General features: G+C 38.2%; 1 protein-coding gene across 1 annotated transcript in view; it reads left to right on the top strand.

Moving 5' to 3' along the window:
• The window catches only part of ABCC4 (ATP binding cassette subfamily C member 4), a 286,747-nt gene extending 262,504 nt beyond the window's left edge, over nucleotides 1–24,243 (top strand). Inside the window, exons 30-31 of the mRNA XM_036757037.1 lie at nucleotides 9,084–9,218; nucleotides 22,138–24,243. Coding sequence (XP_036612932.1) covers nucleotides 9,084–9,218; nucleotides 22,138–22,245 — 243 coding nt within the window. The 3' untranslated portion in view covers nucleotides 22,246–24,243. The remainder of the gene's footprint in view (nucleotides 1–9,083; nucleotides 9,219–22,137) is intronic.
• Nucleotides 24,244–26,490: the final 2,247 nt, after the last annotated feature.

The following is a 26,490-nucleotide window of genomic DNA, read 5'->3' as shown; positions in this document are numbered from 1 at the left end:
TGATATTGACCAACTCTGTGACCATGGATAACTCACCTCACTGCTCTGAGCCTCAATTTCCTCAACTGTAAAACTCACATAATAATTACTGTAGTGTTTTTGTGAGGTTCGTGTGAAACTATGTGTAAAGTACTTTGCAGAACCAGAGTGCAGTGTAAATTCTTAATCCGGCATTTCCCCTCTTGAGCTGTATCTTCATCTTCTTCAGCATTCTCTGGTAATCTTTATCAGATTATTCTCTGGTGTCCATGGACCTGCTCAGTCAGAGTATGTCCTCCTAGAGTGGTCATTGTGGTGGAAAAACTGCCCCTTAATGGGGAAGAATTGAAGAATGTTCTGGTTAGATACCAGGCAACAAAACCCCCAGCCGCTTTCAAAGGGAGGACCTTCTGGGAAATAAGCCTTAGTGGTTTAGGACATCACGTGTGTATTTATTTCTTCAGGTGTGACACAGTCAAGCAGTAATGTACCTGATCACAAGGACACAGGTGTTCCCCAACTTAAGTGAGGTGAAATCCTCAAGACTCCCTTTTGCCTTGATATCAAACTTTTGCTTGATTAACTCAGTCAATATCAATAAATGCTTATTAAACTCCTATTATGTGCCAGGCACTGTGCTAGGCACTGGGGATACAAAAGAGGCAAAAGGCAAGCCCTGCCCTCAAGGAGCTCATGGTCTAATAGGGAAGACAGCATACAAACAAATCTATACAAAGCAAGCTATGTGCAGGATAAATAGGAAATAATCAAGAGGAAGGCACTAGAGTTAAAAGGGGTTGTGGAAGGCTCCCTGTAGAAGGTGTGACTTTAGTTGAGACCAGGGAGGTCAGTAACTAGTCAGTGCAGAGAGGGGAGAACCTTCCACATGAGGGGGTGGGGTGGGGCAATCAGAGAAGATGCCTGAAGCTGAGAGATGGAGTGTCTTGTTTAAGGGACAGCCAGTAGGCCCATGTCACTGGATCACAGTGAACATGTCAGGGGAGTGAGGTGTAAGAAGATTGGGAAGATAGGAAGAGGCTAGGTTGTGAAGGGCTCAATGGACAAGCATTTTTTTGTGCTAGGCACTGGGGCAGTCAGTGCCCTCAGGGAAGCATTGTCCCACGGGTAGGTAGGGACTATTTCATTGGGATAGGGTACTATCAAATGAGGAAATTCCCTCTACCAGTACAAGCTGGTATTTTCTGCTATTTATAATCTTAAAGTGATTATAAATCACTTTAAATAAAAGATTATAAATCTTAAACTGAAAAGTTAAGTGGCTTGTGGCTTGCCTAGAGTCATAGGGTCAATGTGTAGGTGTCAGAAGCCAGACTTCATCTCAGGCATTCTTGGCGTCCAAGCCAACTACTCTGTTTATCTTAATGTGCATAATTGTATGTAAAATAAGGCTAAGAATTTGGGGGGTGCGAAAATTAAATTGGCCTGCCCATACAAAAAGTCTCCCCCATCCATGTCAATCTAGATCTTCTGAGGCTAAATCGTGATCTCCTTTTCACTTATTTTAAGTACAGTTGACTTTAAACCTTTGGAGTAAAGCAGCCAGGGCTGCTGCTATTTGCAAGCTCAAGTTGAGACTAGGAGAGTACAGCATGCTAATGAAGTGGCCAACCAACATCACTGTCATAATAAAGTCATGTAATTGCAGGTATTTAAGGTATAATAATTGAATTTTGCTTCACTGGTGAATACTTCTCCACAAAGAAGGATGGAGATGGTTTTGTTTACTCTAGCTAAATCAAACAAAGGGCTCGTTAGGAAATAACTGTGACCTAATTAATAGCTTTGTTTATATGTTGGCTCTCCAAAGGGATTTGCCCAGTTTTGGTTCATTAAATGCCATTGATTTGTTAGGCTTAGAATGCCAATTTATAAAGTCATTCTCTCGATTTTAACTTTATTTAACATAGTATAGTCATAAATGACAGCTAATTTAATCTTCATTTGCTCAGTTGCTACAAAAACAGTGGAGCAAGACAGACAAATTAGAAATCCTCTTTCTCCTGATACCACTATCTCCCCATTGAAGATAGCTTCTGTGCTGTAGTTTTGGGATTAGCTAGTTAACGGTGACCTGCTTTCTCTTTAGCCAACAGCACAAGCAGCCTTGCCTCAGAATCCCAGTCCCTGCTTTACTTTTCCTCTGTGTAAGAAATATCAATGGTGCAGGATTAGAAGAGAATTCTGAAATTATTCCGTCAGTATTGTTGTTTGAGTCATGGGATTTTTTAGTTATCATCAGCTGGAGATGGTTTATGAGAGTTAAGACAGAAAAAAATGCTCAGGACCAAAAGGGGATCCTGGTCACTGTGTTGTTCCTTTTTTTCCCCCTCTTTACTTTCAACTATGGGATTTCATAGTCTTGGACCGAACCCAGGACGCCCAACCCCTGCCCCCCGCCCCGTGCGCTCCTCCACAACACTCATCTCTTTATAAACAAGAGTCCTTTTTCAGAAGTGTTTTCTTTAAAAAAACAAAAAACACAAATAAACAAACATAACTTATACCTAAAGAAAAAGAGCAGATAGTTGGCACAGTGGTTAGAGCATCATGTCTGGAGTCAGGAAGACCCTTCTTTCTGAGTTCAAATCGAGCCTCAAATGCTTACTAGCTGGGCAAGCCACTTTACCTTGTTTGCCTCAGTTTCCTCATCTGTAAAATGAGCCGGAGAAGGAAATGGCAAACCACTCCAGTATCTTTGCCAAGAAAACCCCAAAAGAGGTCACAAAGGGTCAAACACGACTGAAAAATGACTAAACAACAAGAAAAAGTATTGTCTGAGTCATGAGATTATTTCGTTTTCATCAGCTGGAGACTGCTGTAAGAGTTATGACAGAAAAAATGTTCAGGACCAAAAGGGGATCTTGGTCACTAGGTGGTTTTTTTTTCTCTTTATTGTCAGCTATGTGATTTCATAATCCTAGACCCACCCCATACCCCACCCGAAATACTCAGCTCTTCATAAACAAGAGCCCTTTCTCAGAGGTGTTTTCTTTGAAAAAATAAAACATGTAATTTATACCTGGAGAAAAAACAGCAACTAAGGGTCAATTATTTAAAGCTATATTTCAATACCGTTTCCACATTTATAATTTCGTGATCCCTTATTGAGACTATCTAGATGTTTTGTTACTGGTTTTATGTAGAGCTTTTCACCACATGCAAGGGCACGTTTGTGCCCTTTTGCATCATGAAAAAAAAAGCCTGGAGAGATATGACTCCCAGGTTTTCTGGGCAATAAACAAAACAATGGTTAACATTAAAAACAGTACTGTAAAGCCCAGTGGGGATGGGAGTGTTGGAATGGAGAAGTTGAATAGAAAATTAATTGTAAGCAAAATCGGGAACAGTTAGAGAAGTTGTTAAATATATAACTGTCTCTTTACTACTAGTGCTTTCAACAAAACTTAGACTTAGGGAAGCATTTTGAATCAGAATACCTTGACCTGGAATATTTTGATTGTTCCAAACAAAGTTGGAAATTGTTGCTTAGTTTTCAAGTAATGATCATGTCACCTCTCTCCTGGTCAATAAACTCCAGGGGCTCCGTGTCACCATCAGCATCATATACAAAATCTTCTGTTTAGCATTCAAAGCCTTTCATAACTTAGCCTCCTTTCCCATCTTCTTTTACTCTACTACCCACCATGTACTCTTCAGTCTGGTGATAACAGGCTATTCCTCGGAATAAGACATTATTCCACATCTTACATCTTTGAATATTTTCTCTGGCTATCCCCCAAGCCTAGAATGTTCTCCCTCCTCATCTCTGCCTGCTGTCCTCTCAGGCTCCCTTCAAGTCCCAACTACTATCTCATCTTCTACTGCAAACCTTTCCCAACCCTTCTTAATTCTAGTGCCTTTCCTTCATTAATTATTTCCAATTTATCCTGACCATAAGCCTGTTTGTACATATTTGTTTGCTTGTGTCCCCCTTTAGATCATGAGTTCCTTGAGGTCAGGGATTGTCTTTTGCCTCTTTTTTATCCCAAAGTAGGTACTTAATAAAGTTGACTGATTGAAGCTGAAAAACTAAAGCTAGATAACTTGTTTTAAGTCATATAATCATATGGAAAGCAAAAAAAACAGAACTCAAGGCCAGGTAGATTGACTGCCTGACTGCTTTGAGACACAGCAATAGACATAAGGATAGAACATCTCATCAGGGTGGGCCTCAATTTTGATATCTGTAAAATGGAGGTAATAGTATTTGCAGTACCAACTTCACAAGTTTTTGGTCAGGAGAGCACCTCGTAATCTATAAGGAGCTACAAAAATGGAAGGCTCCGTTTTGTTTTCCTTCAAGCGTAGTCTTGTTGATGACGATCATATGCAAAATTGTATTGTCTGTTTGCATCTATCCTTGCGTAAATATGCCTCCTCCCATCACACCCCTATGACTGCCATAACGTTGTTGACTGCATGGATAGTAAAAGGCACACTGAATTTGAAGCCTGAAGTCCTGGATTCCACCTCGTTTTTGCTTCTTAACTATCTGAGTGACTTAGCCTGCAAAAAAAGAGGGTGCTGCACTAGATTGTGTCTGAGTTTACTCATTTCTAAATCCTCCGATTCTTCTAATTCCTCCAAATGAAGATTTTTTTTTATTTTATTGCTATTTTGTGGTCTATTTAATTTCAAAATGGTATCACTTCACTTTGGAGCTGATTATTTTAATGAGTTTTACTGAAAAGACTTAAGTCTACAACAGTGGTTCAGAATATTTGCACATGTGACTGATATCCAGGTCAGCAATAGGCCTTTGTTGTCACTGCATGTGGCATAATTTCCCTAACCCACTGCAGAGAAGCAGTTTCTGATGATCAGTTCTTGAGATACAGAATCTTAGAATGGAAGAATCTCCATACTTATTCATTTGGCACATTTAGTGCAAACCACATCCACAATATTGACAATGGTAGTCCCATTGGCATCTGTGCATTTACAATGCTCTTTGGTTGCTGAGGCATCCTATTCCAATTTTCACACAGCTCTAAATTGTTGGGAACTTCTTGGTACCAAGATCATAATTCCCCAGATTCTTTCTTATGGTTCATTTTGCAGTCTGAAAGGCTAGATGACTCAGAGCCTTCTGGTCGACAACAGAAATGATGCAGGACAATCTCAATTCAGTCTTGCTTTACCAACAGAGTGAGCTGTGGTGCCATCTTGTAAATGAGCAGATATCCCCTGTCCAAGGCATCTAAAACCTTGGCTAAGGTAGTATATAGCCAAAGTTTCAGTCAATGGCAGTTACGTTCTATTTAGTACATCTCTGTTGGTTAAGTTAAGGGTTGTTTGTTCTGATAAAGATATTTCCTGATAATTAAATGGAAATATCCTTTTTTTCACATGTGTATGCAGGAGTACAAAAGTCGTTTGAGCCCTGGGCATAGCCTTAGGCACAGTAGAAATGGAATTAAGAAAAATATTTGCATGGGTGCATAAACGTTTTTTAAATCACACAAAGTCAATTTAGGAAAATACCTTCTTTCTGAAAGAGTGTTCCTTCTTTAAGGAACACCAAAAGGCTGAAATACTTAGCTTCTACTTTATATCTGATAAGAGGCAACATTGCAGTACCCTTCCCTTTTAAATCCCCACCATTTGCCAGTTTATTTGTGGGTAGACCTATTGTTTATTGAAATTGTAGTATGGTGGCCCCATTCCTATCGAATCTATCGCGTGGACAAGTCAGAGCTGTCATCTGTCTTAACTAGAAATCTTTTAGCAGGCATTTGTCATATCATGCCCGGGCTCCTAATGTAAAATTCCAGTTCATTTAGGAGTATTGTACTTTGATATGACTTGCAGCAAAAAAAAGATCGGAGATGTATATTTTCACTTTACAGTTTTAAGAACCGTGATCTTATCAAACTAAAAAAAAATGTTAAGTAAATTTTCATAATTTTGTCTTTAGAAGTGAAAACAAAAATCCAAATCAAGGTAAAAGACACTCTTCAACTAGAGTGATGACTTTGAACTAGAGGGCTTAATCACTAATTCTTCAAGCTGATGAACTATAACAAAACGTATGATTCCTCTGTCATTTAGTGTGAGCCTTGTTGCCAACCTGCAGTCATGAAAGACTGCGTGCCGTAGTAGCTAGAGTGTTGAAATAAGACCAGGAAGACCTAGGTTCAAATTCTGCCTCTTACACTTAATAACAGCGTGATCCTGGGCAAATCTCTCCCCCTCTCTGACCCTCAGGCATCTATAAAATGAAGGCATTGGACTAGATAGACTTTTAGGTCCCTTCAGATCATTGCTTAGTTCTGAACATAACATGGATTGTGTTTTCAGACCATTCCTTGTTCCCCACCCTCCCCCACACATAGCCTTCCTTAGAATTTATAAATTTATTCAGAATTGGACAACTATGAGATATAAATAGCATTGGCTGGTTTTTCTCATTAAAAATAAGGAAGTTGGAACAGTTTGCTTTTCATAAGCTTTTCCCATGAATTTGGAGTCATAATGTTTCTTGTAGCGGTTGCATTTTATCATTTAACAAGTAATTTGATTTATTTTGTTTGCATAGTCCTCAATGTGAGTGGAGCCTGTATTTAGAAATTGTGTATTTTCTTTAATTTCAGTAGGAGTGGTTACACTCTCTAATGCTATACTTAAGGAAAATTATACATTCAGGGCATCTAAATTGGAATGCCAAATTATAGGACATCTTAATTATCATGTGGATGTGACAGATTCAATTATTCTTGAACTCTTTTGAGAGAGCTGCCCTAAACAATGATTCATTGTAGTAAACAAAAGCTTAATAGGAAAACATCCTTTATGGGATCTAATAAATATTTCAGATTAAATTAGGTGGGACAGAATTAACTGAGATACCTGGGTATATTTTTTTTAAATGCACCCTGCTTAAAAATGTCAAATGTCTTGTCACAGATTCCAAATTTGCTCTAAATTGGTCAGTGCTATTCGGTACAAAGTACGTTTTCTTTAGTATGAGATTTTTCTCAGTTAATTCTCAGTTTCTTATAGTAATAGTTGAAAAAGATAGACTTGATCATTGAGATCCACAGGAACTCCTAAGAGCCTCATTTGGGCCAACTTTTCCAGTTTTCCCCACCACCAACCCAAGCCTCAAAGCCATTAAGCAAAGCCACTAATAAGTAGGAAAGTACAAAGTTCCTTTCCCCAGCCTCTTTATCCTCTGGTTGAGGCATTAATGAGCAGTAAAATAGCCAAAAGGCAAGCAGCAAAAGGAAGAAAAATGAGCAAGAGACTTAGATAATTCTGAAAATAGATAGGCAACCTTTGAGTGATCAAAGCTTAAATATACCTCAGCATAGACCACAAAAGGGCAGCTAGGTGGCACAGGGGATAGAGCAGCAGGCCTCAAGTCAGGAAGACCTGAGTTCAAATACTGGTTGTGTGACCCTGGGCAAGTCATTTAACCTTGTTTTCTCCTCTGTAAAATGAGCTAGAGAAGGAAATGGCAACCCATTTATCTTTATATCTTTGCCAATAAGACGCAAATGGGGTCATGAAAAGCCAGACACGACTGAAAGGACTGAACAACCACAAAGTGGACCATAATCATTAGAATCTGGTGCTAAACATCATAATTGCTTCTTTAGTCCAATTCTTTTTTTTAATTTGATAATTTGGTTTCCCCTAATTACATGTAAAAACCATTTTTAACATTCTTTTGAGTTTCGTATTCTCTCCCTCTGCCCTCTCTCCCACTCATTGAGAAGACAAGCAGTTTGATATAGGTTACAAATGTACAGTCATGCAAAGTATATTTCCATGTTAGTCATGTTGTACAAGAAAACACAGACAAAACAAGAAAAATTTAAGGTGAAGAAAAGTATGCTTCCATCTACATTCAGACTCCATCAGTTCTTTCTTTGGAAATGCATAGTGATTTTAATCATAAGTCCTTCAGAATTGTCTTGGGTCATTGTACTGCTGAGAATAGCCAAGTCATCCACAGTAGATCATCATACAATATTGCTGTTACTGTATACAGTGGTCTCCTGGTTCTGCACATTTCACTTTACATAAGTTCATGTAAGTCTGTCCAGGTTTTTCTGAGAGCATCATTTCTTATATCACAGTCATATGCAGGAACTTGTTCAGCCAGTCCCAGTTGGTGAACATACTCTTAATTTCCTTTTCTTTGCCACCATTCTTTAGTCCTGTTTAAATAGAAAGTAAAATTTCAGGAGATTTCTTCTGTGCAGATGAATGATGTTAAAGCTGCTTAGATAGCAGCCTGTTCCCCTGGCTTTCCATTATCACAGTATTAAAGTACAATCCTGATTGTGATTTTCCAGATCTACTCCCTTCCCTGTCTTCTATTTCCCCAATAGTGTTTCATCATCTCCCCAACCCTAATTAGAATGTAAACTCCTCGAGGGCATGGACTGTGTGTCTCTTTTATATTCATATGCCATGATGTGTTCCACCCAAACAGATTTTTCTCTTTGACCACATTGTATCCTAGTTTTCAGTGGTATCTGTGTACTATTATACTGGGTACCCAATGAAATTTCAAAGCTCCTTACCCTAAGTATGCCTTGACTTGCTCAGGCTTCCTGTTGTATGGTTCTAAGTTGTCATGGACATCACTTTCTACATGCTACCACATCACCCAACATTTAGATCTGATTTAGTAATATAATCTAGCTGTCATAAAATTCTTAAGAATTTGTTTTCTCAAATCAAGAAGCTTTTTCATCCTTTTTAGTGCTTATAAATAGTAGCAAAAGGCTATAGTATGCTCCTTTGTATCACTCGTACTTAGCATAGTGCCTAGCACATAGTAGGCAATTAATGTTTATCAATTGGGAATAAAGCCATTATTTGAGATATACTTTGTAAAAATTATAATTTTAGTAATAATTGAGAACTTCTACTAGATCGGGTTAGATCTTTCTTTGCTGAATAGGAATGGGGTATAATCAGACCTTTTGAATAGTCTCTCCAGCTGGACCACCTAAATAGACCATCTCTTGTCTGTCTCCCTCCTTTACCTCTTCCGAAATATTATGTTCATCATAATGCCTTGCTGCAAAGCATTGTGTTTTAAGGTGTTTGCTTTTGCTGATTAACAGGTTTTGGAAGCAGGAAGATTGAAAGAATATGATGAGCCATATCTTTTGCTCCAAAATAAAGAAAGCCTGTTTTATAAGATGGTTCAGCAAACAGGCAAGGCCGAAGCCACTATCCTCACTGAAACAGCAAAACAGGTAAGATTTGGCCAAGAAGGTGTAATTAGCATCTGACTCTGCACTTTTACCCTCCACAGCCTCTTAACAAGCACTGTTTTCCACTGTAGTTAAAAGCAACTGTAGTTAAGCTTTTCCAATTATAAACCTTCAGGATCCCAGCTTTATAACTGGGTCTTAAAAATACATCTCAACTTGAAACAAAACCTGCAAAGACTCAGCAAGAGAAATTACGTCTGCCTGGCAATACTTTGCTTAGAATTGTATTTATTTTTAACAATATGGGTTTAATTTGAGAGAAGCAGCAGAGAATAGGGGAAATCGAATGAGTCTTGTTATCAGAAGTTTTGGATTTGATTCCCCACTCCACTATGTAAATCACTTTACCTTTGTGTCTCAATTTCCTCATCTGTAAAATGGAGACAATACTATTAACCTCATCTCCTTCAGAGGCTTGTCAAGAGGAAAGTGCCTTATAAGTGGCAATTATTCTTTTTATAAATCATTTAACATTTTAAAAATAATGTACACAATTCATTTTATTTCCAGATCTAAATTTATGTTAATGAAAATTAAGAACCTTTGCTTTGGACTTATTATGACTTCTTATGGTTTTATAAAAATGTACATATCACTGGGGATTCATGAACTGTGGTTTTTAAAGAATTCTCACACACAAAACAGCTTTCTGAGGGCCTGTGGGTGAGGGAACATGTAAGTGTTGCATACAGGTATGAGATTTCTGTATCGTCTGAAAGTCTTTGTTTTTTTTTTCATTTCTTCATCCTGATCCGTATTCTCCAGCATGTGTTTTTGCTATCCCCTCCTCCCATGCACACATTTGCATTTATTGGGGCAATTTGGAGAGTCTTACCAAGTTCTTCCTAGAATACCTGTAGCTTCTCCATACATAGAGAGATGCATCTTCAGTGAGCACAGGTGCCAAGAGCACACTCCTAAAGGAAGAACTCTTCCTCTGATGTTGTCTGATCCCATCGGGGTTCAGCTCGTCAGCCCTCTGGCCTTCTCCAGACTCAACTAACACTTTCTTTAGTATGTTAAAATTAAAAGGCCTCTCCCCGACTAGGGAGGGGGACAGCTCTTTCAAGGAATATTTTACCTTCACCTCCTTTCTTAAGCCTCCTATTAGGCTTCTCTCTTCTGGTGCAATGAAGTTTCTTGAGGGGCAATGACTGTTTTCTTTCTTTATCCCTAGTCCTTGACACATAGTAGGGATTTCAGAAGTGGTTGTTGGTTGGTATTTCATTTAATAATTTATATAGTAGTTTAAAAATCTAATATGGGAAATGTTTGGAATGGAGGCCATAATATTATGTAGTAGAATATATGTCAAGCATATGTGCTACTGTATATATTTCAATCATATGTATATGTGTATGTATATATATGTGTATATAATAGCATGTATTTCAATACACTATACATATTTTTATTCAACTTCCATAGCAGTTTAGAGAATAAAATGTACCCATAAAACATCTAGATTAACTTTTTTTCACAGGGTAGTATCCTATAATATTAGCATTTAATAAATATTTTGGTAATATATTTTGCTGTGTGTATATGTATGTGTATCTATATAGATAATATGTGTATCTATAGATATATGTATCCTTAGGCTTGGCCTATAAAATATAGATTCTACATGGTTAGCTTGGGGGCTACTGTTTGATTGTTGACTCACTACCTGGGGAGTACCAGAACCTCATAGAAAATGTTTTCAAACCTGCAGAGACTTTGGTGGTTACATGTGCATGACCAGGCCTTTCACTAACTCCCCCCAGTCTAGTCCCTAGTGCACTGAAACCACTGGTCCAGAGAAAGCCAAATTAGATCTGGAGTTGTAGGCCTTCATTTCAAAGAATTAAGAACTCATTGGCCCTAAGGATATTATTGTTTAGTGACTTGGATAAGCAACACAGACTAATTTGAACCATTTTCTTCCTATGGTAATCTAAAGCATGTCCTTTGTTGAATTTGCAAAAGGAAACCTTTCTGCATTTGCACATAGTTCATGGTAGACAATGATCATGGCTTCTCCCAGGTCATTTGTGGCCGCTCATTTTATTCATGTCTATCAAAGATCAATGCTACCTAATTACCTGAACGTGATACATGTCCTACATGGAGGCTTGGAGGAATTCCCAGCATGGCAAAGCAATGGCTGGCATCAGGAAAGGCTGTGGTAGTATCCTAGCTGTTTGGTTTTTCATGGGGTCAGGCTAACTCTGAACACAGATAGCTTCAGGATGGCCTGAAGGGCCTTAGATCAGATTAGGAAATGACTAACTTCCTTTGGAACAGGTTGCAGAACATGATTAGAAATGCCAAGGTTAATCTAAGATTAATAATGCCTAATATGTTATGTCTCCTTGGCCCCAGAGTATCCCTATCAGTGATAGTACATACATTTCAAGACTTTCTCCATCCTTTTTTTTCCTTTATCCAAATGGGGCTTTGACTATGAACTGCCAGGGAGATATGTATATATAGATATATATAGAGAGAGAGACAGACAGCCAGACAGACAGACTGATAGACAATAAATACACACAAACATATATACACATATATCTATGTATATCTACATATATATACACACACACATATATATATATAACCTGGGTGTTATATGTATGTGTGTGTGTGTGTGTGTGTGTATACACACATGCATATTTGGGGGCCCCTTAGAGTACTCTTTTACTTTTACCAATATATTTAACACAACCTCTGTCACTAGAAAATCCAGAAGTTGCAGTTCTATTTAATGTATTCTGGTCCTGAGATTGTCAAATCAGAATTATCATCCAAACTCTGGGTGAAACCTCGCAGCGATCTTCCTCCAGACAAATAAATTGTTATCTCAGGAATCAGTCAACTTTATCCTAAATCAAGAGACTAGGCATTTCCCGTGATTGAGCTGCTGCTTGTTTGGCATTTCCATAGAATTATGGGGCTACAAAGGACTTGGAGAGGCTTTATCCATCATCATAATCAAGTAACTTAATATAGGCAAGGTTACAAAATAGGTACAGAGTTTGGCTCTTCCTACTGAGAGACTTAACTTCCAAAGCAAAAAAAAAAAAAAAAAAGATAACATAGGTAGAAAATTGAACTGATTTTAATGAGTAATTTTGAATGAATTATTACAGCATACAAAGTATTTCCTCCCCTGAAGTCTTAATCGGATGCTTTCCCATGGCACAGGACCTCCATTTTAAGGAAAGTACTCAGGCTAGCTGTGTCTTCATTCCTCTCTGGGTTTCTCTCCTGACTCCAGACTTTCTCCACCATTCCCCATCCTTCTCTCTTTCTCTCCCCAAAGCATTCTCCTCCCTCCCCCCAGCTCTGCAGCTTCCTTTTGTATGTTCTTTTCCCCAATTAGAGCTATAAGTTCCTTGAGAGCAGGGACTTCTTTCTTCTTTTTGCTTCTTGTATTCCCAGCATTTAGCACAGTGCCTGACCCATAGTAAGAGCTTAATAAATACTTGATTTGATTTGACCAAACTATGGAAGTAACCTTGAACTCAAAAACCATGCCAGCAGAGCACAAAACTGTAGCAGGACCTACCAAGCTAGCAAAGAGTTCAATCTGTATGTGCCTCCACTTTATTTCAGCCCATATGTATAGATTCTTTACTAAGTACCCAGCTCTCTGAGGATGATACAATCATAACTTTAGAGCTAGAAGGAACCTCAGAGACCATTGAGTCCAGATGAGGAAACTGAAACCCAGAGAAATTAAGTGGATAGAGTAGTAGATAGAGTGCCAGGCCTGGAATGAGGAAGACTCATCTTTGTGAGTTCAAATCTGGCCTCAGATATTTGCTAGCTGTGTGACCCTGGGCAAAAGTTACTTAATCCCCTTTGCCTCAAGGTCATCCCGTGGCTCCAGTGGGATTATGGCCAGCCAGTGGGATTGAGAAGGATAAATAAAACTTAACAGAAACAAACACACCCAATCTCATTTCTACAAACTGGAGTAAAAGAGAAAGTACAAGGTAAGGAAGTCCTTCCCCTCTCACCACTTTGGTTCATGGCCCCCATGCATGCAGTGCATGAATTTGAAGCAAGGAGTACACAAGAAAGAGCATAAGCCAGAAAGTGAAGCAGAAAGAAAAGCCAAAAGAGGTTGACCTTCTTATTCTGCCAGTTTTTAAAGACACAGGGAGCCAATCAAAGGAGGCTACACCACCTGCCCAGGTGATAAGGTACACAGAGTCCTCAGTTCTAGGCAATCTGGATATTGTCCAAAGGCCCTTCAGGGCACCTCCATGTTTGGTGAAATGGGCGTGCTCAGACAAGTGCTGGGGTTAAAATTATGTATGTGTACTGCTGTATAATACATTGTGTATATTACAAAAGTTACATAAAATTGAAGTTTTTAAAAGATGAAAATTTAAATAAAAGATCTATTAAAAATTATTTTTTCCTTTATTCAATGTTAGTACAAAACCCTTTTCGTTCTTGATTAAATTATAAATATTCTTAGTGAGAGCAGTGTGGTAAATATGCAGTTAGACACAGTGGGTGGAGCACCGGGCCTGGAGTCAGGAAGACCTGAGTTCAAATGCACTAACTAGATGTATGACTGTGGGCAAGTCACTTAACTTCTGTCATTCTCAGTTCCTCTTCTGTAAAATGAGCATTGTCATAGTACCTACTTTCCAGGGATGTCGGGAGGACCAAATGAGATCCTATTTGTAAAAGAGCTTTTGTAATTTTAAAGCACTTTGCAAGTTTGCTAACTATTGTGACTCATTTTTTAAATTCTGCTTTACACACTGTGATTATTATAATTCGGTAATGCTTTTACAATAACCCTTGGATCCTAACTCCTTTCTACTTTTTGCTATAATAACCCTGATGCTTCTCAACTGAACTATTGCAGCAGCTACCTAAGTGATCTTTCAGCAGACAGTATCTCCTCTCTGGTCTGTCCTTCAGATTGACTGCACCATCTTTTTAAAAAAATAAGCTTTTATTGTTTTCCTTTTTTGTTGTTTTTCTTGTTGTTGGGTTGTTTGGGGGCGGGGTTTGCATTGCCAGGATTTCTCCGAGTGTGTCCCCAATTCCCAAAGAATCATCCCATATAACCTAATATTTTTAAGACGAAACAATGAAAAAAAAGAGAAACACATGTAACGTATCAATATTTTGAAAAAGTCTGGTAATATATGCAATACTGTTGAATCTTCCAACCTCTGCAGTGGGGTGGGAGTGTCTTCACATATCTCTTCTTTTGAGTCATACTTGTTCTTTGTAATTATGCAACATTCACTTTTTGGGTGTGATTTTTCTTTCTATTTAAACTGTAATCATTATATATATATATATTGTTTCCTTGGTTCCATTTGTTTCACTTCCTATCAGTTCATTTAGATCTTTCCATGTTTCTTTGTATTTGTCACATTTGTCTTTCTTATAGCACAGTAATATTCTATGACATTTACATACCACAGTTTGGTCAGCTGTTTCCCCTTCTCCTCCTTCATCATCCTCACCAACCCCCAGACTAAAGCACTTGTATCAGATATACACAATCAAGCAAAACAGGTCCCCATGTTGGTTTCATCTCAAAGTGTACGTCTCATATTCAATCTTCTCTCTGTCAGGAGAGTGAGTGACGTGTTTCTTCATTAGTCCTTTGGAATAGTGAGAGATCGTTGCAGCAATCAGTGTAGTGTTCTTTTTGTTATACCAAACCACAGCCATGATAAGGCTGATTTGCATTGTCAGGAGTTCGTGACTTAATTTTTTAACAATCTTCTTCAGATTGGCCACACATATATGATGGAACTTCTTACACAAGGTCAAAGAGCAACTAAATTTTTGGTCTGCCCCTTAGCTCTTTTGGCCCAGGACACCTCTTCGGAGAAACATGTAATATAGTAGTCTTTATCACAATTCTCATTCAGGTTGAGATCCTCTTGACAAGCTCTCTCTCCTTTTAGTATTTATGAGCACTAGCTTTCAAATCATCAGCCTCTCTTAACATGTGAGCATTAAACATGAGTGTATCAGTCAAAACTATAAAATCATGGGAATTAGCCAAAATCAACAAGGCTTTCTCTCCAGCAGATTAGGACTCATTCTTGAGCAACAGGAAATTTAACATCTGGAAACAGGTGTTTCCCAGTCAGGCTTTCTTGATCCACATTGTTCTTTTCAAAAAAAAAGCTGATGCAGGCAATCTGAATCACTCTCTGATAGACCTTCATAGATGAGCCACTTATTACTTCATAGTAATGAATACATTTTTTTTAGATGAGAAAAACTGTAGGATGAGTGGCCATTAACCTTCTACACAAAACACCAGATGATGTTGCTTTGTGGGGGGGGGTGGGGTTCCTCAGATTATTTATTTAGTGTTTCTTCTGTGGACGAAAGATGGAATTGCCTAGGAGATAAAGGACAGCTTTGGAGCCAAGACTGTCTGGCTTCAGGTCCTTTCTTATACCTACCCTCAACAGTAATAGAGAAGTTAGAAAGAGGGGAAGGTTTGAGGGTGAGAATAATGAGTTCACTTTTGGACATGTTAAATTTAAGATGTCTACAGAACATGCAATTCAAGATATCCAGTAGGTAGTTAGAGATGCAAGACTAGAAGTCAGTGGAAAGGTAAGGACTGGTAAGTTCATTTGAGAATCAGCAGCATAGAGACGATGATTCAATCTGTGGGACTAATGATATCACCAAGTAAAACAACATAGAGAGAAATGAGAACAGGGCCCAGGAGAGAGCCCTGTGGGACACCCATTAGTTAATGCACATGACCTAAATGAAGATCCGACAAAGGAGACTTAGAAGGAGAAGTCAGGTAGGAGAAGAACCAGGAGAGTGTCACCAAAACCTAGACAGAGGAAAGTATCAAGGAGGGAAAGGTGATTGATTGTGTCAGAGACTGCAGAGAGGATGTAAATTCAGAAAATGTCATTAGATTAGGCAATTAAGAGATGATTAGTAACTTTGGAGAGAGTAGTTTTGGTTGAATGATGAAGATGGAATTTAAACTGTAGAGAGCTTAGAAAAGAGTGAGAGAAGAGGAAGTGGAGGAACCTTCTAGAAGACTTTGTCAACATCACGATCATTTACCACAACTTGTTCAGCCATTCCCCAATTGACAGGCACCCCGCAATTTCCATTTCTTTGCTGCCACCAAGAGAGTGGCTATAAATATTTAAGAAGATACAGGTTCTTTTTCCTTTTTCCTTAATCATCTTTGGAAACAGACCTAGTAGAGATATTGCTGGATCAAAGGGTATAGGCAGTTGAATAACTCTTTGGACATGTTACGGAAATGCTTATTTTATTTCTTAAATTCAGAATAAAATTTTTTTTAAAAGAAATTTAACAACAAAAGGGAGGAGAGATATGGGATGATATCTAGTGGGGATGGGTGGATCAAGTGAAGTTTTTGAGGATGGGAAAAATATGAACATGTGTGTAGATTACAGAGAAACAACCAATAAATAGGAAGATTGAAGATTAGTGAAAAACTGAGAATGATAGAAAATTTAATCTGCCAGAGAAAACTGAATGGAATGGGATCACTTGTGCATGTAGAAAGATTTTCTGTGGCGAAGAGAAGGGCCACCTCTTAGGTGAGACAAGAGTGTAATAGGAGATAGTGGCAGAAGATATCTGGGTGTTGTGAGGTAAAGGAGGCAGGCAGAAGGAAAAGTAGGTCTCTGAGAATGGTCTTGATCTTTCCAGTAAAGGATGAGGCAAGGTTCTCAGCTGAAAGAGTGGGGAGAGGTAGAACCATTGGAGATTTGAGGAAGAATAATAGGTTTGGAAGAGTGGGCTAGTGAGCTAATTGGGGACATGGAGAAGGATTGCATTGCAACACTGACGGCCAGCTGATGTTAGATAACAAAAATTTGTAATGGACACAGTCAGCACTATTTCCAGGTTTTCTCCAGCTTCCCTCAACAATACATGAGAAGTAGTGAAGGTGATGGGTGGTGGGAGTGATGAATATTGAAGTGTTAATGGGCTAAAATCAGCAACACGATAAGGAGGCATAATGTAGAAGAGGAGGAGAATGTAGAAGTGAACTGGTACACCATGGAGTCAAGGTGGTGAAGGAAGGAGAGTGTGGCTAGTGCAGGAGCGATGGCCTGGGAAAGAACCAAGAGGCCTCGGTCATGATGTGGACAAAGAACAGGGTTTGGGGCTACAGGCCAAAGGGAGAGATGGAAAGACAATGGATTGAGATCAGGTAGGAGAATTTCAGGATTCGTGAACATAGAAGTGAAGCATTTGTAGGTGATGGCAAGATCGAGGGTATGACCGTCTTTGTGTGTGGCTGAGTTACAGTGGAGGAGTGGGTCCCATAAAGTAGGTTGAGGAACTATGAGGTTAGGGTGTTTGAGGACGTATTAATAAGTGTGTTGAAGTCTCCTAATATGAGGGCAGGAGTTGGGGAGGAGAAAAAGACTGAGCCAGGCACTGACTGATACACATACCAGATCTGGCAATTTGCATTTTCCTATTGTATATGAAAAGTGTGGTGAGGCAGCATGGCATAGTGCCTTAGAATCAAGGAAGACCTCCTGTGATCAGATCCCTGACTTACACTGGAGAAAGTCATCAACTAGGAAAGTCATCAACCTTAAAGTGCCCCCAAGCCCTCTAAAAAGGTCTTTTTTTAATGTTTTTATTCATGTCTTTTTTTACATCACCATAATTTCCTGGTATTCCTCCCATATAACAAATAATATTTTTAAGGGGAAAAAAGTAATGGGAAAAAATCAGCATAGTTGATCGATACATTGAAAAAGTCTGAATTTAACATTCAATGTACAACACTTGTGGCCCTCCCAACACTGCAGATTTGTCTGGCAGCTGTTATTTCCACCTATCTCTTCTTCTGCAGGCATGCTTACTTTTTGTAATTTCGCAACATTCACTTTTGATTTTTTTTGAGTGGTGGTGGTGTTTCTTTCAGGTTACATTGTTGCATTTTGTTTTCTTGACTGCTTCATTCTGCATCAGTTCCTGTAGGTCTTTTCATGCTTCTCTGTATTCTTTGTATTCATCACATCTGTCATTGCTTACAACACAGTAACATTCGATTACATCTATGTACCACAGTTTATTCAGCCACTCCCTAACTGATGAATATCTATCTTATTTCCAATTATTTGCCATCACAACAGGGGATGCTACATACAAATATTCTGGGGCATATGGAAACTTTCTTCTTATCATTGTGTTCTTTGGGTTATAAGCCTACTTGTGGATACTCCAGTCAAAGGAAATGGGCATTTTAGCCACTTTAGTGACATAATTCCAAATTGCTTTCCAAAATGATTGCACCAATACTTCCCATGTTGACTATTCTCATCTTTTGGCATCCTTGCTGACTTGTAGGGTATGAAGTGAGTCCTCAGACTTGTTCTGATTTGCTTTTCCCCTACCATTAATTATTTAGAGCATTTTTTTTCATTTGGTTGCGAACAGTTTGCACTTCTTCCCCTGAGAAATGTTTGTCCCTATCTTTTGACCCTATATAGCTTTCAACAAGCTGTTCTTAACTTGGGGTCACTCAACTTAATTTTTAAAAATATATGTTGAAAACTGTATTTTAATATAACTGGTTTCCTTTGTAGTTCTATGTACTTTGCTATTTTATGTTTAAAAACATTATTCTGAGATTGGGGTCTTATAGGCTTCACCAGACTACCAAAGGATGCATTACCCTTTAAATTGCAGGGTAGCTGTTGATCCGCATTGGCAGAGGGAATTCCTCATTGAGGATTTCCTATACCAATGAAATCATAGGTCTCATTTTTTAAAATTTGCTTTATTTATTTTTTGTTACATTTTGAGTTCTATTCCAAGCCCTCATTAGAGAAGGCCAACATTTGATATGCATATAGAGATAGACAGACAGACAGATAGATAATGTGTGGAACCATACAATACATACTTCCATATATCAGTTTTTTCTCTGAAGGTAGAGAACAGTTTCCTTCATAAGTCCTTCATAGCTGATTCGTATGTTCATATTACTCACAGTAGCTTAGTCATTCACAGTAATTCTTTGAACAATATTGCTGTTACTGTATACAACATTCTTTTGGTCCTGCTTGTTTCACTCTGTATTATTTCATGCAAGTCTTTCCCTGTTTTTCTAAAATCAACCTGCTCATCATTTCCTATGGCACGGTAGTATTCCATCACAATCAGTATACCACAACTAATTCAGCGATTCGCTACTTGATGGGCATCCCCTCAGTTTCCAGTTCTTTGCCTCCACAAAGAGAGCTGCTATAAATATTTTAGAACATGTAGGTTCTTTTCCTTTTTCCCTGATCACCTTGGGAAACAGACCTGATAGTGGTGTTGCTGGGGTAAAGGGTATAGACAGTCTTATAACTCATTGGGCATAATTCTAGATAGCTCTACAAAATGGTTGGATCAGTTCGCAGTTCTACCAACAGTGTATTGGTGTCCCAATTTTTCCACATTCGCTCCAAAATTTGTCATTTTTCCCAATCTGAGAGGTGTGAGGTGATACCTCAAAGTTGTATTAATTTGCATTTCTCTAATCAATAATGATTTAGAACATTTTTATATGAGTACATACAGCTTTAATTTGTTCTTCCAAAAACTGCCTGCTCATATCCTTTATCCATTTATCAATTAGTGAATGGCTCATATTCTTATAAATTTGACTCAGTTCTCTATATATTTGAGATATAAGACCGTTTAAAAGAGAGACAGACAAAAAGACAGAGATAGAGAGATGACAGAGAGATAAAGACAAAGAAAAAGACAAATCAAGGCTTGCCCTGTATTTAAAGGAAAACAGTTTTAAAGGTAGGCATTTCAGTCTCTAATTCTAAGGTTATTTTAGTATAACATTATAGAATCATAAGACTATTAGAGTTAGAAAAAGCCCTCTAATACTATCGTATGCAGTCCTTTCATTTACTGGCCAGAAAACTGAAGGAAAATGACAAGAGACAGGCTTAAGGTCCCACAACTAGGCAGTAACAGAATTAGCATTAGAACCCAGGTCTTATGAGTTCCTTTTTATATTGAGATGGTCGTGAAGAAGGTCATAGTCACTTACTTAATTTTTTAGGTGTCTCCGACTGAAAGCCTCTATACTTTGTGAATATATATATTTGTCAGTAGATATAATCTCCCTGGGAAAAAGTGAAGGTTCATTATTCTTTTGTTCATGATATTTCTGTTCAGAAAAAGTTGCCCCTTTTGGGGGCCGTGTCTCCATTAAAATAAGTTTATGCTTTCAGAATAGCTTAAAAAGCATGAAATGAGTCCCCACAATTGGTGTGAAGCCTTTATGCTTATCAAAAACGAAACATTTATTTAGTGTTAAGCTAAGTGTAAGACACATAAAGACAGAAAGAAAGCAATTTCCCTCCTTGGTGCATATCCTTTCTAACAGAGGAATAACATATACACATAAAATATACAAAGCAAATAACAGGGAACCTTGTATGAGAAGGCATTAGCAGTCACAGGGGGGCAGGGAGTGGGGAGGGACGGACACCAGAGTGACACTTCAGAAAATATATTTTCAAGTCCTTTGCAGGGATAAAATACTGTACGTTGATTTCATCCAAGTGTGTTCAAGCATTAGTACAAAATTCCCTACTTTTTTCTTGCTAAATGATGTTTCAATATATGGTATTTTTACATGTAAGGATACAGCTTAGGGTAGCACTCATTGAGACTAACAGGGAAAAGAAGAAAGCTACACATAATACATAGGTGTTTCAACAGTTTCTTTTTTTTCTCACATGCAAAGTCTATTATCTCTAACAGTCACTTTGTCGATGGTGCCCACAAATATATTTAGAGCCAGGTTTTACAAAATGGCCCCAGAATAGTATGAATTTGAGCCCTGGCTCATGACACATGTCAGCCTCAGATAGATGGTGCATTTTCTGTTTTAAAGACTCAAACAAAACTTTTCACATTCTTCTTTGAAAAAAAAATTACATTTGAAGTCCTTTTTCACCAAACACATTTTTAGATAAGAGCACACAAGTCTTGACATTATTTCATTTTGTTATGCGCATCTGTCAAGGAACAGAGATATGATACAGCTGCTAAAAACTGATGATTGTGGAACAGAGAGACTTGACAGCATTTCATTTCCTTTATGTTCTGATTATACATTTATCAGAAAACCTGTATCTCTTCTAGTTCAGCTAGAAATTGGTAGAATTCAAGAACTCAAAGGCTTGGCAAAGAACTGTCCTATTATTTGGTATCATCTTACATTTTAGAGAAGTTGCTTGGTTGAGTCATTGTTAAAGCCTTTGCTTCTCCTTTCATTATTGTGGTGCCCTATCCCCAGATCACATTTCTATAGGCCCTGTAACTGCTTTGCCGCACAAATTAAACGCCAGGACATTTCATACATATACTCTGGAGTTTCAATGCTTGTCAATCATAGTTTATAAAATATAGGGATTACAACCTGATATTAACATCCAAATCCATTGTGCTCATTTTATGTGTGAAAATGAGAAATCCTTGTGCAGAAGCTAGATTTCACAGCCTCTTTTGTCACCCTGTTTTTAATTTATCTCCGTGTTTTGAGCCAGTTAAAATGATTTTACTTAGCAGTTTAAGGCCGTGATAAAAATATATCTATAAATCTGAATGATCGGAACTAAAGTGGATCCATCTACAGGTTGTTCAGGCTGGCCCTGGTAAGGATTTTAATGGGATTAATTCTTCAGAAGAATAAGCACCTGGTGTTTTGGACTCTGTTCTAACCATTGTACTTATTTTGATTTGTCAGACAAGTACTGTATACTTATACCTCATAAAGAACCAGAAAAGAGTGACTTAAGGAACTATAACATGAGTCATCAATGGGTTAAAAAAATGAATTTCTTTTAAATTTGCACTTTTTTCTCTTTTTTAGGTGTACTTCAGAAGGAATTATCCAGAAGTTACTCAAAATGGCTACGTAGTTACAAACACTTCAAATGAGCAGTCTCCAGGTCTCGTTGTTTTTGAGACAGCACTGTGATCTCCAAAGAATGGAAATGTTATGTCCAAATCGTTAAGCTCTAATGGGATCCTCTTAGAGCAGATGGACCACTTTTAACAGTGGTTTTGCACTATGTGACTAGATTGTATTTTTGTTATTCTTAACATAAAAACATATATTTATGTACCACATGTTGTTAGTTTATGTAATTGCTTTCTGGTTTCACCCAATAATTTTAAAGTGCTAATGAAACAAGATTATTTCTCATTTTTATTTAAATACTATGGTTTTTGTGTTTTTTTTCTTTGGCTTTTGTGTTTTGTTTTTTAACCAAATCAAAGGTTAACATGAACAAAAGTAGCCAGCCAGGTGATTGTACCCTCACAGACTTCAAACCAAAGCTGATATAGGTCATATAAGGAATCATTCATACTTAGATATACTTTCTAATTGTCTCAAATTTGTACATTGTTTTCAAATAGCATCAGGGATTCTATTACTTGAATGTTGTGTGAAGTTGCCACTTGAAGTCTCATCTTTTCTTTTTGGTGTTTGTAGGTTTGCATTTTTTAAGTGTCCTTATGTGAAATAGTCCAGAAGGTGGAAAAAAATGCAACAGAAATAATTCATGGCTTAGAAGTACTTTGGCTATGTGTGCATTTGGAAGACTTTATATATGGCAAAGACAAAAACTTTAGCTGTAGGTATCACTTTAAGCTCAAGATGCAAAGTCAAAATACTGAGAGAGGATTGTTTTATTTTATAATATTTCTTTACAAAATGAGGGAAACAAATGTAAGCTTTCTTAAATTAGGAATCCACTTATCTAACTGTAGAGAGCGCAGACATGTGTTCATTATAATCATTCATCTTTTCGATTTATCTTAACTATGGGAGGATTAGCGAGGGTAGGGAACCGTTTATCAGTTTTATACTGAACATGGTAAAATTTTTAAAAAGAAGCCATACGCACTAATCCTCAATTAACTGGAATGCTTAGGGAATGAAGAATGACCTCAGGAAATGCCATGGAGATCACTTCCTTTAATAAGTTCTTGAGACACGTCTTCTTTCCTATGGTTTTGTCTGTTTTTAGTGAATGAGTGAAGATTATGTAGATACTATGACCACTGAGCAAAACAGCTTTCCTCCTCTCCTGACTTATCCACAGTTTCCTCTGGCCTCCTTACTTGCTGCTCCTGGTCTCAGCTTCCTTTCTCTTCCTTCATTTTTGCTCTGGTCACTTTTCTTTTTCCCCACCCTCCCTAGTTGGTACTCAGACCACCCCCCCCAACCTCCGTCCTTGGGTCATCTTTCAGTTAACTGATCAACTGTAGCAGTGCCTTGGACTTTGGGTCTTCCACAGCCTCTTTCTCAAGTTTGTTTGAATTTTGAACAGGTATTGTGGTTGTTGAATCTCCATGTGACTTGTACCCTCAAAAGTAGTGGCTAGTTGAAGTTCTGATTAATTGGATTCCAATTAATCCAGATTTTTTACTGTAATAGTAAAATATGTTTTCAAGACTTTCTTGGTTTCCTTAATGTGTAACTTCCCCAGAATTGCATATAAACTTTTTTTAAGGACCTTGGGGATGTAACTAGACAGAGAGGACTTATGTATCCACAAAAACATCTATATTTTTTAAAAAATAGAGAATTTTGTAGGTGTCCCCACAGAAGCCACAGACTTTGTGGAATTAAGCCTTAAAAGAGTGGACTATGCAAACAGATTTAGTAAGCAACCACTCATTGGTTGAGTGTTTATTATTTAAATATGTTTATTTTTAGTCAGGCAAACAAAACAATATTGTAGTCATTCATTTTTGTGTTTTGGGAAAATTGAAATAACTATAATAATGATGACAATGGTTAAAAACAATAGAAGGCATTCAGAATGTACTTATGTTTATCTTGTGTATAGAAGGTAACAGTAGTTGCATAAATATATTCTTCTTTCTTGTTTTAACCTCGTTGTCTTAGGACTTTTTAAAATGAAACGTTTAAATATAATTGAAATAAATTACAACTTTCATCTCCATTAAGAGTTCCATATTTTTTTCCTCTTAAACAGAGTACTATTTCTTTACTTTTTTTCTCCCTAAATTTCTCCTTCCTTCCTTCCTCCCTCCCTCCCATCGTCCTCCTCTCCTTCCCTCCCTCCTTCCCTCTTTCCCTCCTTCCCTGAAAAACATATTGCTTGGCCAGTAGGGCTACTCTGCCTCCAGTGGTGAACACTGATAAGTTTTTCTCACACGAAATCGAATACGTGAAAGAAAACTTGCCTTCCAGTTAAGGTGGTTGTCTCAGTTTATTAAATGCGCCAAATATTCCACCATATAGGCAGGTTTTAATTTTAGATGGTATGAAACATTGTAGCAAATCTGGTTCCACTCCTTCCAACAGAAGAGCATTAGAGACTGCCCCAGGCTCCCAGGAGGTTCCCAAAGAGTTGATTTGTTGAATTTGTTTTTAAAACACCCGACAATTTTCTTAGAATGACAAAAAACATCTGCTTCAGGAACCTTAAAAATACCACAGAACTTATTTAAAGTAGCTAATAGAGACTGAAGACTCTTTTACTATTTGAAATGATTTCTGAGTCAGCCAGCTTGATGCAGTCCTTCAATCATCAAAGTTAAGTAAACTAGATATTGTAAAGGCTGGGATTTTTGTTTGTTTTTGGCTGAACTTTGAAAATGTTGGGCTTTATGCCTTAAAATTGCTTACTATGTGCTCAGCCTTGTGCTAGGAATTGAGAATTTAGTTTCTTACCCCAAGAGTTTATGTTCTATTAAGAGAAATGTGTACAAAGAAAAGCAAGTATTTTACACATATGCACACACGTATACATATATGTGTATCTAAACACAAATATAATTAGCTACATATACATGTAATATGCAAGTCATTTCGAAGGATATCATATGTAACTAGGAGGCTTAGAACAGACTTCCCAGGTGGGGTGGCTCTTGAGCTGAGCTTTGAAGAAAGCAAGGGGTTCTATGAGGCAGAGGTCATTTCTAGCATGGGCATGGAGTTGGAAGACAAGATGGAGCCAGAGGAGCTTCTTGACCAGGGAAGCAAACTGACTGGTTCTATGTCAGAAATATCAGATTGACCACTACAGAGGATGGTTTGGGGCGGGGGGGGGGGGGGGGGGGGGGGGGGGGGGGGGGGGGGGGAGGCACGGGGCGCCCCAGGCAAGAAGAGCAGTTAGAATGTCATTCAGTAGACCAGGAGAGAGGTGATAAGGTCCTTGTTGTTGTGTTTGTCCTTCACTTTTGAAGAGGACCATGGCACCAGGAAAATGATGACATGACTTGCAGTTGACTTTGATTTGGGGGACCGAGGACTGTGCAAGGTCACAAGCCTCACTTACTGCTCTATGGCCATCTGGGTCCAGTGAGCTGATATTCCTCAGGATGACTGGAGATGGTCCAGGGTGCATTAGGAGACCCTGGCCCTTTTAGGCTGAGGCCTTTTCAGGTTCACACTTTGAGTGAGGTAATATCCATTCAGTGAATAGGCCTCTTTAAGAAGTGAGTCAAGGGATAGCCCCTTTAATTAGAAAAAAAAATCAAACTGGGAGGGGAAGACCCTCACAGTTGAGAGCCAGGAGGACTCAAAATATAGCCATTAAGTTGAGCTTAGGCAGGGACCTATTGTGGTACAGGGTGGAGAGGAAGGTAGAGAAAAGGGGATGGGTATGAGGAATATCATGAATGTAGAATGGATGCGACTTGGCACCTTAAATGACATGAGTAAGAGTAAAGAATTGAGGGTGACTCCTAGGTTGTGGACTATGGTATCCTCAACAGAAATAGGAAAGTTAGAAAAATCGGACACATTGGCAGAGAAATATAAAGAGATTTTTTTTGAGGTATATTTGTGACAACCACTTAATAGAAATCTAATAGGCAGGTAGTGATGCTGGACTGGAGTTCAGAAAAAAGGGTAGAGTTGAATTAGGTACAGACTGTAATCTCAAGAAGTATGATAACTAAAACCTCAGAGTTGATGGAATCATCAAGAAAGTGAACGTGGAAATAGAAGAGAAGAGGGTCTAAGACAGTGCTTTGGGGTACACCTACATATAGAGAGGAGCACATGGATGACTGATGATACCACAAAGAATACTGGAAGGAGTGGCCAGACAGGTCAAAGGAAAATCCAAGCAAGAATTGTGTTATGAAAACTAAGAGGGGAGAAAGCAGAGAGAATAGTCAACTATCAAATCCTGTGGAAATGTCAAGAAGGATTTAGCAATTAAGAACTCAATACCCT

Source organism: Trichosurus vulpecula, chromosome 4 (genome assembly GCF_011100635.1).
Source record: "Trichosurus vulpecula isolate mTriVul1 chromosome 4, mTriVul1.pri, whole genome shotgun sequence".
NCBI lineage: Eukaryota > Metazoa > Chordata > Mammalia > Diprotodontia > Phalangeridae > Trichosurus > Trichosurus vulpecula.
The sequence above is the reverse complement of the archived record's forward strand: the minus strand, read 5'-3'. Positions and strand labels throughout refer to the sequence as shown.